At 39.6% G+C, this 14,694-nt stretch overlaps 1 protein-coding gene across 2 annotated transcripts in view; it reads left to right on the top strand.

Annotated features, from left to right (window-relative positions):
* The window catches only part of ARGLU1 (arginine and glutamate rich 1), a 26,087-nt gene extending 11,393 nt beyond the window's left edge, over window positions 1–14,694 (top strand). The window contains exons 3-4 of one of the 2 annotated variants that reach the window (XM_004012235.5): window positions 34–117; window positions 13,824–14,694. In XM_004012235.5, the coding sequence (XP_004012284.1) occupies window positions 34–117; window positions 13,824–13,988 (249 nt within the window). In that variant the 3' untranslated portion in view covers window positions 13,989–14,694. Of the gene's footprint in view, window positions 1–33; window positions 118–13,823 lie in introns of those variants that run through there. The other variant, XR_006061020.2, reaches the window with a different exon arrangement.

Below are 14,694 nucleotides of genomic sequence, written 5' to 3'. Positions count from 1 at the left end.
CTTTCTAACATCTTAACATGTCCTCCCCTTTAGGAGGAAGAACGTGCAAAACGTGAGGAGCTAGAGCGAATACTAGAAGAGAATAACCGAAAAATTGCAGAAGCACAAGCCAAACTGGTATGTATGCAGCATACGTGAGAAGTAGTTCAGAGTTCTCAGGACTCTTTTAAGGAATTTGAGGCAGGAATAGGAATAGTTCACTAGATTTTGGCTACTGTCTCTAGAGGAATCTCTTTGGGACAAGCCAGAAATTCTGGTTAGTCTGGAGAAAATTCCAGAATTCACAGTGGTTTAGAACAGATTTTCTAGGGGAAATTGAACTGTCCCTAATTTTTTTCTCTACCTAAAACACAAAACCAAAAGTCTGAAGGTATTTACACCCACTAATATACAATATTTCACTTGGCATAAGTTGCTGTTAGCAATTACTAAACAGACTAAGTAGATAGTATTTGATAAAGTGTACCAGGTTAGAAAGTGTTTTGTGATTTTCAAGTTTATAATCTAACAAGGAACAGAGACTTATATAATGGCATTATGAAATAGGCATATGAAAGGAGATCCAGTTTTTACATTTCAGTAAAGTCAACATAAGAATGCCAAAGTAAATTTTTTCAATAGAAAAGCTAATACATATCACTTCTGTTTTTCTTTCCCATTCTATATTTTGGTACTCCAGTTTTTTGTGTTTGTAGCATATACTAACATTTAAAAGTAGATAAAGTTTTTGTTGGAGTAGGATTTTCCCACTTAAAAGTGTGAATATATTTTGAAGCATACTCAGTATGATGAAAAAGAAAGCTAGGATTAAAGGAGTATAGATATAAATAAATCAAAAACAAAAAGGGATCGTCAGACATTATAGGGGAAAACTTACAAATGGCATATAGGAATTCCACTTCAAAGTAAGAATATAAATCAAAGATGGAAGGACATGTACTTAACGGTGAATGAGCGTTAGTAGTGGTTCCTGCCCAGGAATGAAAACATGGCCCAAGAAGGACTTTTGATTGTAGACAAGTTTTGCGTAGTTAGAAATGGTTGTGAATAATATAGCCATGGGAAAACAGTTGCCAGTAAGTTACACTGTAGAACGGCGGGGCGGGGCGGGGCGGGGGGGGCGGGTGCCAAGATGTAGGTTCCATTTAAGTGGTTTAGAAAAAACAAATTCTGTGACTGTGTTTCTAAAGGCACAGAAAAAGATCTGGGAGTGTTTAAGCAATTTGAGTTTGAGCAAACTGAGAGATAGGGAAGGACAAGGAAGCCTGGCATGCTGTAGTTCATAGGGTCAAAGAGTGGAACAAGGCAGTTAGAGCTGGATCCTTATGGCTGGGTGGGGAGAATGAGGGAAGACTGTGAATACTTGTTTATAATGAATAAGAATGTGAAAGGTAAACCACCAGCAGTTGGTTTTAGAGCATGATCTTTTATAAGATAATGTACCCCACATAATAGCCAAACTTGAAATACTCTGAACAACTTTTGAGCTTGACATAAGGACTCTTACTTAATATCACTGTCCCGGTTAAAGTGAAAGCCACAAGTCAAGGGAAGACTCACTTCTGCTTTACCAAAAATCTGCTTAGGTAGAAAAGGCTCCATGAATGTGAAGTGGATGAGAAATCATAGTAAGATGTATCACTGTATGCTGATGAACAAGTATGTGATAATTTTTTAAAAAAATAATTCCACATAAGGAAATCTCAGTACATATAGACAGTGTAAGTTGGAAGTGTGCCTCTTAATTTTAGTTTTGCAAGTTGAGCTTTGAATGGTACATGCAGTCTGGTTTGTAAGGCATGGATATTTGCAGAAGACAGGAGCAGTGTAGTTTGGGTTGAAACACTGAAGCCAAATCACCCAGCAGGTGAGATGGGATTCCTTTTAGAACATGGGGTAAGAGATTGGATAGTAAAGGGTTTTAGGTTGTGGATGGCCTGAAATACTGGATGGTGACTCTTGAACTGGGTGTATGCTGCTGAAGTCCTGATCCCTCCTGACCCGGGCTGGCTGGGTGCCTAGGGACACCTCCGCCTCCAGTGTTCCTCTAGGAGTGTTTACTGACATGAACCGTAAATTTAGAGCCTTCTGTTTGTCATTACTGGGAAAAGTGAGCAAAAATACTCCGGAGCAGCTTCTTTTGTCTTCTAATCCTGGTTTGCCTCAGACCGCTACTTTTGCAAAACACAGTTAAGATGCATTATTAGAAAACTGAGATCAGAGTGCTGTAGGAGTTGCTGAAATGCTTACTGGCTTCTCTTTTGTGGGTCAGTGACAGTTTGCGTGGTCATTGGTCCCTGGACCATACTGAGAGCAGTGCTGCTCCGGGGCAGTACTAATAGATGGTGCAGTGACGCTACTGTTAACTGCATGTTGCCAGTGACACTTGGGTGAAAAGAAAGATACTGATCGTACAGGGAAAGAAGCTAGAATTTGAAAGTTGGTAAGAATTTGGACATAATTAGTCCATTTGCTTCTTGGTTGGGTTCAGTAAAGTTGCAAGTATAAGTTACTGTTCATATTGGAAAAGATTAATTTTTATTTGTTTCTTCTGGTGAACATTTCCTTGCAGGGAAAATAGAGTATCCTTTGTGTAGGAAGAGACAAAATGTATATTTTGCAAAACATATATTGCAGTTTCTTTAATTTTTGTTTTCTCTCCTCTTCCTCTGACTTTTGAGTACAGTTCTTTAATCTCTATACATGTTCACGAAGAACTGGGCTTCCCTGGTGGCTCAGTGGCAAGGAACTCACCTGCTTACGCAGGAGACTCAGGTTCAGTCGCTGGGTCAGGAGGGTCCCTGGAGAAGGAGATGGCAATTCACTCAGTAGTCTTGCCTGGGAAATCCAGGCTAGAGGAGGCTGGCAGGCTACAGTCCATGGGGCCACAAAGAGTAGACATTGCTAGGGAATTCTACATGGAATATATTGAAAATCTTGTTAAAATGATAGATATAATGTATAAAGAGTAATATGGAGATAAAAGAGTCACGTCTCTTAAAGACTTTAATGTATTAATTGTGGAGACAAGGACAGTTACAAGGAAAGTCAACTAATAACATGGAACTGCTTGGTAAGGAGTATGAATTATGTGAGACAACTGACATAATTGCCCTGAGAACCTTCTTGGAAGAGAGACCCCTGATCTGGACCCTGATGGATAATTAGAATGAGGACGAGAGTGTGAGGAAATGAAATGTAGTGCAAAGGCCTGGAGGGAAATAGAACTGGAGAAACAGCAGGAGTTGGGGGATCTCTTGGAGTAACAGGAAGAGCAGTAGCAGTTGTAGTAGTAAAGCCACTTTGTGTGTAGCAAGCTGTGTGATAAGTAATGGGAGAGTAGCTGTAATAGATTCCTGAAAATAAAACCCCTCCTTAGGAAGGAAGGAAAGAAACGGCCCTCTCTTTGCTCTTTCTCTGATGCTGTATGCCACACTGGAAGACCTTTTCCTCCTGTCAGTGCCCAGTGCTGGCAGGGAAGTAGTCACAGGGGCCCTTTGTGCAGAGTGGTGTCCTGGGAGTGGAAATGGGCATGACCATTTTCAGTTCAGTTGCTCAGTCCTTTTTGACTCTTTATGACCCCATGGACTGGATCCCACCAGGCTCCTCTGTCCATGGGCTTCTCCAGGCAAGAACACTGGAGTAGGTTGCCATTCCCTTCTCCAGGGATCTTCCCGACCTAGGGATAGAACCTATGTAATACAGAGAAAGTAGCTAAATACAAAACTTACATACATACTATGATTTTCCTAATTTGAAATGTACATTTGCACATTAAATAGAAAAATATGCCAAAGTACTGAGAATAGATATCTCTGATTGGTAGGCTTGTAAGTGATTTTATACTTTTCTCCAGTTTCTAGAAGTAATACATGTCACCATTGTGATCACTTAGGAGTAACTAGTAAAGAAAGTAAACTCACGCCACACTTAGACTAACTTTTAAGTAGGTCCTCCTGACGAAACTACAGAGATAGATCCCAGTAATGTCTGTAATAAGGAACACATGAGCTAAGCACTGGACTCTCATGTGATAGTCATGTTAAGTGGTCTAGACCAAGAGTAATTTTTGCTTATTTCAATTCCAAGTTATCAAGATACTTGATTTTATCTGTTCATAAGGAGACAAGAAAATTTTTTTATTTTATATTTTTTAATTTAATTTATTTATTTTAATTGGAGGCTAATTACTTTACAGTATTGTATTGGTTTTGCCATACATCAACGTGAATCTGTCACGGGTGTACACGTGTTCCACATCCTGACCCCCCCTCCCCGTATTAGCTGACATACACACTTGATTTATAAAGTCAAATGAAGTTTAATCAAAATGTGAATTGTGTTGGCTTGGCTTTTTGGCACATTGGGTCAAGTTCTTGGGTTAGTATTGGCAGTGCACAAGTAGTATCAACTATTTGCAAGGCTGTTAGCATGATGAGATGGAGAATTTTCATTTCCTTCAGTGTTAATACTTAAAAACGGTGCGAAGACAGTTTTTTAGTGATGTGTCTGGGAAGAGCCAGATACTGTCCTGAAATGTATATGAATCTTACTTACTCAGTGTTGGCATGGAATAAAGTGTTCTAGGTGGTTATGTCAGTAGGAAAAATGACCCTCAGACAGTTCCCTGAAATTGTAGATATATAGTATATTTCCTCTCTTTAATGTTGAAGTTTTCCCCTTTTTTGCTTATCGAATAGGGAGATTTCCCATATTCGTTGTTCTACATGACAGTTGTTATCTCACCAGTTTGAGAGATTTAAAAAAAAGTACCATTGTTTACTATATATGGAATGTATCCATATTCTTAGTTTAAAGTAAGCTAGATCTTACTTTGCAGTTAGGAGAGACTGTAAAAAAGAGTTTTCAGAAAGATGCAAGAAAGCACTTTTTTTTAAGTATGTATATATATGTTGTTGAAGTATAGTTGACTTTCAGTGTTTCAAATACACAGCAAGGTACTTCAGTTACACACATGTATTATTTTTGAAATTATTTTCCATTGCAGGTCATTATAAGATATTGACTCTAGTTCCCTATGTTATACGGTAAATCTTTGTTGCTTGTTGCATGTCTACTTTTTAATTAGAAATCTAGCTTTCTATTCATACTAAGACAAGTGGAATAACAGTGTCATAATATTTTAGGCAAAAAGTCAAAAAAGTTTTATAAAATATATATTATGCATACTATGTATGTATACAAAAGCTTTTTGACTATACTTGATAAAGGCTTGAAAAAGAACACAAGAGAAGAGACGGAGAAATTGGAGAACAAACTAAATAGGAGTGCTAAATATGAAATAGAAAAAATGAAACAAACTAGATGAAAGTAAAAGATCATCACATAGTCCAGTTGTTTAAACATGGCTGATCATTAGAGACATATCTGGAGCTCTGGAGAAAAAGGCAATACCTGAGCATTTGTATTTTTCAAAAAAAATTTCAAGATAATTCTGTTATGCATGTGGATTTTAAAAGGTGTTTATACAGGTTTTTCTGTTAGATCCTAGTTTTGATGATACAAAGTTCTATTATTTTCCTGTTGACCAATCATGATAACAGTGATATTGAGTAATAGTTACATAATGACAATAGTAAAAATGTTTTCTCAATTTTCACAATTAATAGCCAGACAGCCCCACCCCCAAATAATTACAAGCCATAATGGGAACATGCTTAACTTAACAGTATAAAATAATTACATACAATTTGGGGGTGTCAGGCCGAGTGACGTGGTGAGTGGAAGTGCATGCATGCACATGTCTTCATCCCCTCGGGCCTCCCCCCCTCGTGTCAGTCAGTGTCTTTTGGTTGGTGCTTTTAATCTGTTTACATTTAAGGTAGTTATTGATATATGTGATCCTATTACCATTTTCTTAATTGTTTTGGGTATATTTTCTGTGGGTTTTCTCTTATATTTCTTTCCTGGAGAAGTTCCTTTAGCATTTGTTGTAAATCTGGTTCGGTGGTGCTGAATTCTCTAACTTTTTTTTGCTTGTCTGGAAAGCTTTCAATTTCTGCATCAAATCTGAATGAGAGTCTTGCAGGGTTGAGTATTTTTGGTTGTAGGTTCTTCCCTTTCATCACTTTAAATATATCATGCCATTCTGTCTGGTTATAGAGTTTCTGTTTAGAAATCAGCTGATAGCCTGATGGGATTTCCCTTGTATGTTTTTTGTTGTTTTTCCCTTGTTGCTTATAATATTTTATCTCTGTCTTTAATTTTTGTCAGTTTGATCACTATGTGTCTCGGTGTGAGACACCTCCTTGAGTTTATCTTTCCTGGGACTCTTTGTGCTTCCTGGACTTGGTTGACTATTTCCTTTCCCATGTTCAGGAAGTTTTTAGCTATTATCTCTTCAAATATTTTCTCAAGTCCTTTCTTTTCTGTCTCTTTCTGGGATGCAAATATTGGTGCATTTAATTGTCCTCAGGTTGTGCAGAGGTCTTGTAGTCTGTCTTCATTTGTTTTCATTCTTTTTTCTATATTCTGTTTGGCAGCAGGGATTTCCACCATTCTGTCCTCCCTTTATCCGTTCTTCAGCCTCAGTTATTCTGCTGTTAATTCTTTCTAGTGTATTATTTATCTCTGTTCTTTAGTTCTTGTAGGTCTTTGGTAAACATTTCTTGCATCTTCTCAGTCTTTGCCTCTATGCTTTTTCTGAGATCCTGGATTATCTTCACTATCATCATTCTGAATTCTTTTTCTGAAAGGTTGCCTGTCACCACTTCATTAGTTGTTTTTCTGGGATTTTATCTTGTCCTTTCATCTGGGACATAACTGTCTGCTCTGTCATCATGATTAACTTTCTGTAATAACGGTTTTTGTTTAGCTGCTGTGAGACTGCTTCTTTTGGCTGCTGCCTGCTGCCTTCTGAAGGAAGAAGCTAAGGGGCTTGTGTAAGCTTCCTGATGGGAGGAACGGGTGGTGGGAAAAAATGGGTCTTGCTCTGGTGGGCAGGGCCTTGCTGAGGAAAGCTTTAATCTGATTATCTGCTGCTGGTGTGTGGGGGTGTGGTCTTGTCTCACTCCATCCCTGGTGGTAGTTTAGTCTAAGGTTACTCAACCCTGGGGGCTCCAAGGCTCTATGGTAGGGTTAGTGGCAAACTCCCAGGGGGTTTACGCTACAGGGGACCCTCCAGTGCCTCTGTCCCTGCAGTGAGCCCCTGGTGACCCACGCCTCCACAGGAGGCCCTCCAACACTAGCAGGTAGTTTTGGTTCAGTCTCCTGTGGGGTCACTGCTCTTCTCTAGGTCTTTGTGTGTGCAAAATTTTGTTTGTGCTCTCTAAGACTGGAGTGTCTGTTTCCCTCAGTCTCCTGGGAGGCCTATGATCAGATCCTGTTGGCTCTCAAAGCCAGATTCCCTGGGGATCCCCAGTCCCTTTGTTGGATCCCAGGCTGGGAAGCCTGACGTGGTGGTCAGAACCTTCACAACAGTGGGAGATCTTTTTTGGTATCATTGTTCTCCAGTCTGTGGATCACCCACCTGGCAAGTATGGCGTTTGGTTTTATCATGATTGTGCCCCTCCTACCATCTCACTGTGGCGTCTTTGGATGTGGGGTGTCTTTTCTTGGTGGGTTCCAGTGGCGGTTCTGCAGCTAGTTAAACGTTCCATCGCTCTCACAGGAGATGAGTGCATGTCCTTCTACTCTGCCATCTTGAACCAAAAGCACTTTTTAATGTTAGTATAGTAGACTGAAAAATAACCTCCAGCCCCCTAAAAAAAGATACCATGTTCTAATCCCCAAAACTTGGGAATGTTTCCTTATATGACAGATAAAGAGTTTTACAGATACAAGTTCAGGTCTTGGGGTAGAAATTCTATCCTGGATTATTACTATGCCCTGAATGCCTTCAGGCATTCACCAACTCATCACCAACTCTGTGGATGTGAGTTTGAGTAAACTCTTGAGAGTTGGTGATAGACAGGGAGGCCTGGCGTGCTGCAGTCCATGGTGTCACAGAGTCAGACACAACTGAGCAACTGAACTGAACTGAACTGAACGCCTTCACATGTATCCTTTCAAGAGGGAACTGGAAGAGGTGTTACCACAGAACACATAGGACATGGCAGGAAGAGTGAGGCTGAAAGATACTAGCCTTGAAGACAGGAGTGATGTGGTCAGAATGCAAGAAGTCCTCCTCGCAGCCCCCAGGAGTAGGAAGAAGCTTGCAGTGGGCTCCCCTAGACCTTCCTGAGGGAGCAGAGCCTGCCGACACCTTGGTATGGGCCCAGCGATGCTGATTTTGGATTTCCAGCCCTCAGATGAACTTTATGTTGTTTTGAGCCTACCTACTTTGTGCTAACTTGTTACCTAACCACGTGGGCCTATTTTTGGAATTGGACAGTGGATAGAGGCTGGAAGAATTTAGAGGCACATGACAAAGTGCCTGGACTGCTTTTGAGAGACTGTAGGTAGGAATATGGACTTTCTAAAGTGCCTCTGGGCACTTCTGGTTAGGGGTGGGAAGAAAACAAGTAACATATTAATGGAAACTGGAGGCAGGGAATTCCTTATTATATAGTGGGAGAAACCTAGCTGGATTGTACCCTACGGCAGGAGGTGCAGCTTACATCGTGACGACCTTCAATTCTAAGTGAAGTGTAGCCTTGTTTCTTCTCATAATTTATGAAAAATGCAAGAAGAGAGAAATTGAGCAAAGAACCAGGAAGTAAAATAGATGAGAACTTGATGTTTGTGCTAGAAAGAAGGCCATGGGTATGACTGGACATCTCCTTGCTAATGCTGAAAAGATTAGGCATGTGACTCACAGGTTACCTCAGCCATTTTAGCAGAAGCCAGGAGTAGATGAGGTTATCCCAGAAGGACCTGTGGAAGAGCCTGTTGGCTCATGGCCAGATGTGCCTGGGAGATCAGCAGAAACACTGCCAACAGGGGCTGAGAGAGAAGACACCGTGGCAGAGGCTTTCAGACTCCATAACAGATGAGACGGCGGTATGGAGTCAGAACAGAGACGGGAAGATCCTGGAGGAAGGAATGTGGCCCTAGAATGTCAGCACCTTGATTCTGCTGCAGTGATAACTGCCTGCTGGATACACTTCTGTTGTTTTAAGCTATCCAGTTTGTGGTAATATGTTACAGTGGCTACTGGAAACTAACAGTTGGAAAGAGAACAGAACATTTGTAATAGAGCTGAGTGTATGTCAGTTGACTAGTAATGACATGTTTATACAATTTAAGAGATGGGAAAACATGGTATGCATCAAATTTATAGGTCAATTTAAATATCTTAATTTGGGATGGAATGGTGGGCAAGTTAGGGTTTTCAGGCATTAAGAGGCTTGTTGCCAGATGATAAGGTAGAAAACTGATTTAATTATGTTGATGTATTCTGGGCAACAATTTTTTAAAAACTGTGAACATTAAATGTATTGACATCGTGCAGTGTGGTGTGAAGGACAGAGGCTATAGAAACAAGAAAGCCACTGAGGTCAGTGAAAAGGTGGGCACTTGATAAGGTGGAAATAGAAATAGTAAAGAGAGGATAGCTGAACTTGGTGAGTGAGGAGGGTGTGCAGAGGGAGGAAGAAGAGGAAAGGGAAGAGAAGGAAGTCTGCTGTAGGAACCAGGACGGCCCGGTGTGGTCATGCCAAGAGCCAGCGGTCACCAGGCATTGGAGGAAAACTTCACAAAAGGAATGCTTACTGAACAAGATAAAAGAACCGAGTAAAAGAGGATTTAGGGCACAGAATTAAAAGAAGTGCATCTAGAAGAGTACAGTTTCTTTTCTGTGAAATTTTAAGACATGAATGGTAGAATCCTGAAAGTGTCAGCTCTCTCTTGGCAGTAACGTCGAGCAGTCTCTCCAGAGATCTGGAAGACAGTGGTTTCTGTACCCAGTGTTTCATACCATGCTCAATTACCAGGCAGTTCTTGGAGCAGTTGTTTAACTTAGGTAAAATGAGGAGAGGGGAGATGTTATCTAAAGTATGTTTGATATAAAGGTAGCAAAAGGGAATTAAACTGAGGAGAAAGGGGACTAGAGGGAGGGTGGTTACGATTTCTCTTTAGATGAGTAGCTAATGATACAGTGATGGTATATATCCTCAGAAGGTGTCTGTCAGAATAACTAAATTGCCATGGGCTCCGGGGGAAAGAGGGTATTACTTTTTTCAAACCAACCCCTCTCCTTTTTTTTGGCCTTGTACATGAATAACATAAAATAGTTTGCTAAGGGTCAAAACTAATTACATCAGATTTTCTTTTTAATATTTTTTACTCATTTTTTATCTAAAATGGGACTTGTATTATACTTGTTAGTGGAGGGAAGGGTGTGTTAAAATTGCAAAATGGCAGAGTGAAACATACGCTTTGGAACATAAGCATTTTAAAATGTAGAAATTTCACATTTCCAAGTTAGGGGCATGATTCCTAATTGTAATTTTTTAATTTTTTCCCAGCATTCCTGTTATCAATCCTGATACATATTTCATAAAAATTCATATGTATTCCAAGTAGAGTGATGGTTTTCAGTATCACTATTTGCTAAAGAAACTGCTGCTAAGAACCTTGATCCAAAATTGTAGACAGTGTAAGGAGAATGCTTAGAAAAGAGTTAATTTTTAGTAAGGTAATAGAACCTCTGGGTAAAGAGGGAAAGGGAGACAAAAGATCCTGGGAGAGGGGCTAGGTAGACCCTTCTATTATGGCAGTATACACTGCTTTTGTGTACTTCACCTCAGCAATTCTTTTGAATGGGGTGAGAGTTGAAAACCTTTTTGAGACCACGTGGGTGCCGTGGCCGTGAAAGCTGGCCTGCATCATCGGTGTTGACCTTTCTCTTAGACCTCCATGGTGTAAGAGAACTTGGTGCTGTCCATCGGTATAAACACGCCTGTGCATGCCCGCCCCTCATTTGGAAGAATGGTTTCTTGCGTGCACGTTGGAAACGAAGAGGGGAGAGGAGTAATGCATACTTGCCTGCTAACGGGGTCATGAGAGACAGAGCAGGTCAGTTAGCTGAGAGGGCTGCAAGGCCTTAGCGAAACACCTTTCCAGGCAGCTGTGGAGCCCCACCACACACGCTGACGCACAGGCAGGTTTCCGTCTCTTGAAAGCCACTGAGTTAAAATGAGAAAAGATTGGTTTTTCTCAGCTAGCCTTTTTTAATATAAAATTTACTTTATTGTCAAGGTTTATCAATTTACCAACATACTCATTAACTTGCAGTTGAAAAGGACTTTGTAATTTTATCAGTTCAACATAGTTTTCTTATTTTAGAGCTAAAATAATGGTTTTTCTTCTTTGGTCACTCTACTTAGGCCTCATTTTTCTGTTTGGCTGAAAGGGTATTTTCTAGTATTTTAAGTGTTGTACTTCACAGTGTGCTCTCATAATTATCTTATTTCATCTTGTAATTACCCTACGATATACTTACTCTAGTCATTTCATAGTTATTATCATTGCTATTAGAGTCATTCTTTATATATAAGGGTCAAAAATAATTAAGATTTCCCCAAGATTATTGAAGTACTGAATCTTAAAAACCAACTTTTATGAATGTCAAATTCTGTGTTTTATAAAATCTTGGAATGTTTTACAAATAGGGAGCCTTCCCTAATATACTAAAATTGTTGAAAAACTTATTTCAGGCCACATTTTGGAATACATGTTCTTTACACAAAGACACTTATTTCTGCACCATTTTATTTGAAATTGTCTGTTTTGTTACTTTTATTTTTTCTTACAGTTTTGTTGAGAGATAATTGACATACAGCACTGTATAGGTTAGTGTATAGCCTAAACATTTGACTTATGATTACCATGATAAGTTTAGTGAAAATGCATCTTTTTTTTTGTCCCAAAATATGCTCAGTTTAAAGCTGCAGTAGAACAAACTACGAGTGTGTGTGCACAGAGGCAGGAAAGGTGTGCTTCAGGTTTCGGGAATTGCTCCATTGTCGGGTGCCGGCAGCAGGCCCTGAGCTTCGCTGGCACTGGGCATAGCACTTCAGTGGTTAGCGTCATCCCAGCTTAATTATGCTCCCCTGCTGCATAGACACTGTCATCTCCCGTATTTGTAGACTTAATGAAAATGAACCTTTTCTTTTTCTTCACTCAGATCTGAAGTTAATTTCAATACGGTTGGAATAGTTTTTTCTGTCTGTGAAGGAAGTTGCTTTTTAAATCTTGTTTAATTTTTTTGATTAGGTAATATCACATAATTCTGGATTTAACAGTTACATGGTATTTTCTTTTACAGGGTTTTTCCAGTCTTTTACAAACCATGTTACAATAAATTTGTTCAATTTTGCATGTATGCAAGTATATTTATAGACTAAAACTAGTAGGCAATGAAATTGCTGGATATAAAAGTGCTATGAAAATGTAGTTTGGGGTAGATAGTGCCAAAGTGCTTTTCATAAATTTCTCAAGTGGGTTGTTGAGGTGTGTGATATAAAACCCTTCAATTCCCAGGGTTCTTTCTAATATGCTTTCCTTAAGGCTGAGTTAGAACTTTAGGGATGTCTGTATTGGTGAAAGTTTCCGAAGCACAGGCACGCACCCTGAGAGTCTTTACTACACCTTGACTCAGCTGCATGTGCCATGCCCTGACCATCTAGAAAGCAGTTTCAGGAGCATAATGGAGATGAAAGCAATGAATTTTTGACTTTGGAAATAGAAAGGCATTCAGATGATGCAGTGAATATTTTACGATCAAGGTCAAATAGAGAGAAAAGGCCAACTCAGTGATAACTGAGATTCAGAAGTCAAGGGTTGGCACAGGCAGTCTAAACCTTGGCACTGTTCAACTTTGGAATGAGTTGTTTGTTGCGGGCCTGTCCTAGGCCTTGTTGGGTGTTTAGCAGTCTGTTCTCTCCCCATGAGATGCCAGCAGCCACACCCCAGTCATGGACTCAAGTCACCACCACACACTGCTTGATGTCCCCTGGAGGGGAGAGGGGTGGAATTGGACCTAGTTGAGAGTTTAAGGAAGTGGATGTGGTATCTTTGGAGAGAAGAGCGACTTGAGGAGGAAGGAGCTGGTGAGAATGGCCTGAATTTTCTTAGTGCAGAGAGGAAATCTTCTGTAGAGAACACAGGAAGTTGGTTGCTTGAGACTGAAGGAGTTGAAGGCATTGCAGGAATTAATTTTATTGGTGTCTATTGAAATTAGCCAGGGAAGCCCATCACCGCCTCAGTGGACATGAGTTTGAGCAAGCTTGGGAAGTTGTTGAAGGACAGGAAGCCTTGCATGCTGCAGTCCATGGGGCTGCAAAGAGTCAGACATGACTGAGTGACTGAACTGATTGAAATTAGCGTTTTAATAGTCAGCCAAGTCAGAAAGGTTTCGTTATTTTTCTCTCCAGAAAAAAGTTTATTATTTTTTGGTTGTCAATATGACAGTATAATGTAGCACCATTGAGGATTTTTGTGTGCCTTTCTGATTACAAATTTAGTTTAACAAGTTGGTAGATAGAATACTCTTTAGAATTCATGCCTCCATTCGTAATTGACAGTTTGTTAGTCTGGTTGCTAAAATGATAGATAAAAATAGGTAATAGGACAAAATGTATACTGAGCTCAAGGCATGATTATAGAAACTTCTTTTCATCTTCAAAATGTTCATGTGCTTTCCTAACAATTTGTTCATATATTTTTCATAAAAAACGATATTGGAAAATGTTAGAATAATTTACAAGTTGTTTTCGACTTCTCAATATTTTTCCCTAATACCTTCTATGTCATCTTAGGCAAGATTTTTTTAAACATAAACTTTTGTATACCCTTTTGATTAATTTGTCAGAAGTTACAATAAAAAAATTTGTTACTAATTTTTTATTTTTAACTTACAGGCTGAAGAACAGTTGAGAATTGTTGAAGAACAAAGAAAGATTCATGAGGAAAGGATGAAACTAGAACAAGAGCGACAGCGTCAACAAAAAGAAGAACAAAAAATTATCCTGGGCAAGGGGAAGTCCAGGCCAAAACTGTCCTTCTCGTTAAAAACCCAGGATTAGACTGCAAACTCTGAACTTTTTACGAAGAAATATGGAAAAACTTTGTATGGTAGCTTCATGTTGAAGTGGTTTTTTTTGTTTTGTTTTATTTTTGTTTTTTTAATTTGGAAAATCTGGAAAGTTAGCTTGTTTTAATAGGGGCTATGCTCTACAGTTCCTTTTTTTCCCCCAGTCCACCCACCCCTCAACCCCCTTACCCCCCAACCCCCTCTTAACCTCCATTAAGTCAGATCCTTATCAGATCATTGTTACCTTCTTTAAAAAGCGATCTATTTTTCACCTGTTGGACTCTGTTAGTGGTCTGAGGAAGAACAGATCACTTTGTAAACTATGGATGGTCTGATAAGGTTTTTACTGACCCACTGACTTTAGAGTTACACTCTGTTTACTACATCATAATGCTGGTTTTGCTGACTTTTTGTTTTTTTATATATTTATAAAAAAAGAAAAAGTTGGTGGTTGCACTGGAAGCCCCAGGGTGTCACTGGGCCTTTGTGGTGTATTGTTAGCCAGTGTCTCGTGATACCGTTGCTCTTGGTGTTCCTGACACAGGTAAGGAAGCAGTTGGTCACCTCTGGCACAGGATACATACACAGTTCAGTATTGTCTCTGTTCACCTGGTTTCTATTTCATTGACAGAATCAAACCAGCATTCCCCACTGTGTAAATAAATGATTTTGCTGAATAAAGTAAAGTCTTAAATTCA

The sequence above is a fragment of the Ovis aries genome, chromosome 10, assembly GCF_016772045.2.
Source record: "Ovis aries strain OAR_USU_Benz2616 breed Rambouillet chromosome 10, ARS-UI_Ramb_v3.0, whole genome shotgun sequence".
In the NCBI taxonomy this organism is placed as follows: domain Eukaryota; kingdom Metazoa; phylum Chordata; class Mammalia; order Artiodactyla; family Bovidae; genus Ovis; species Ovis aries.
The sequence above is the reverse complement of the archived record's forward strand: the minus strand, read 5'-3'. Positions and strand labels throughout refer to the sequence as shown.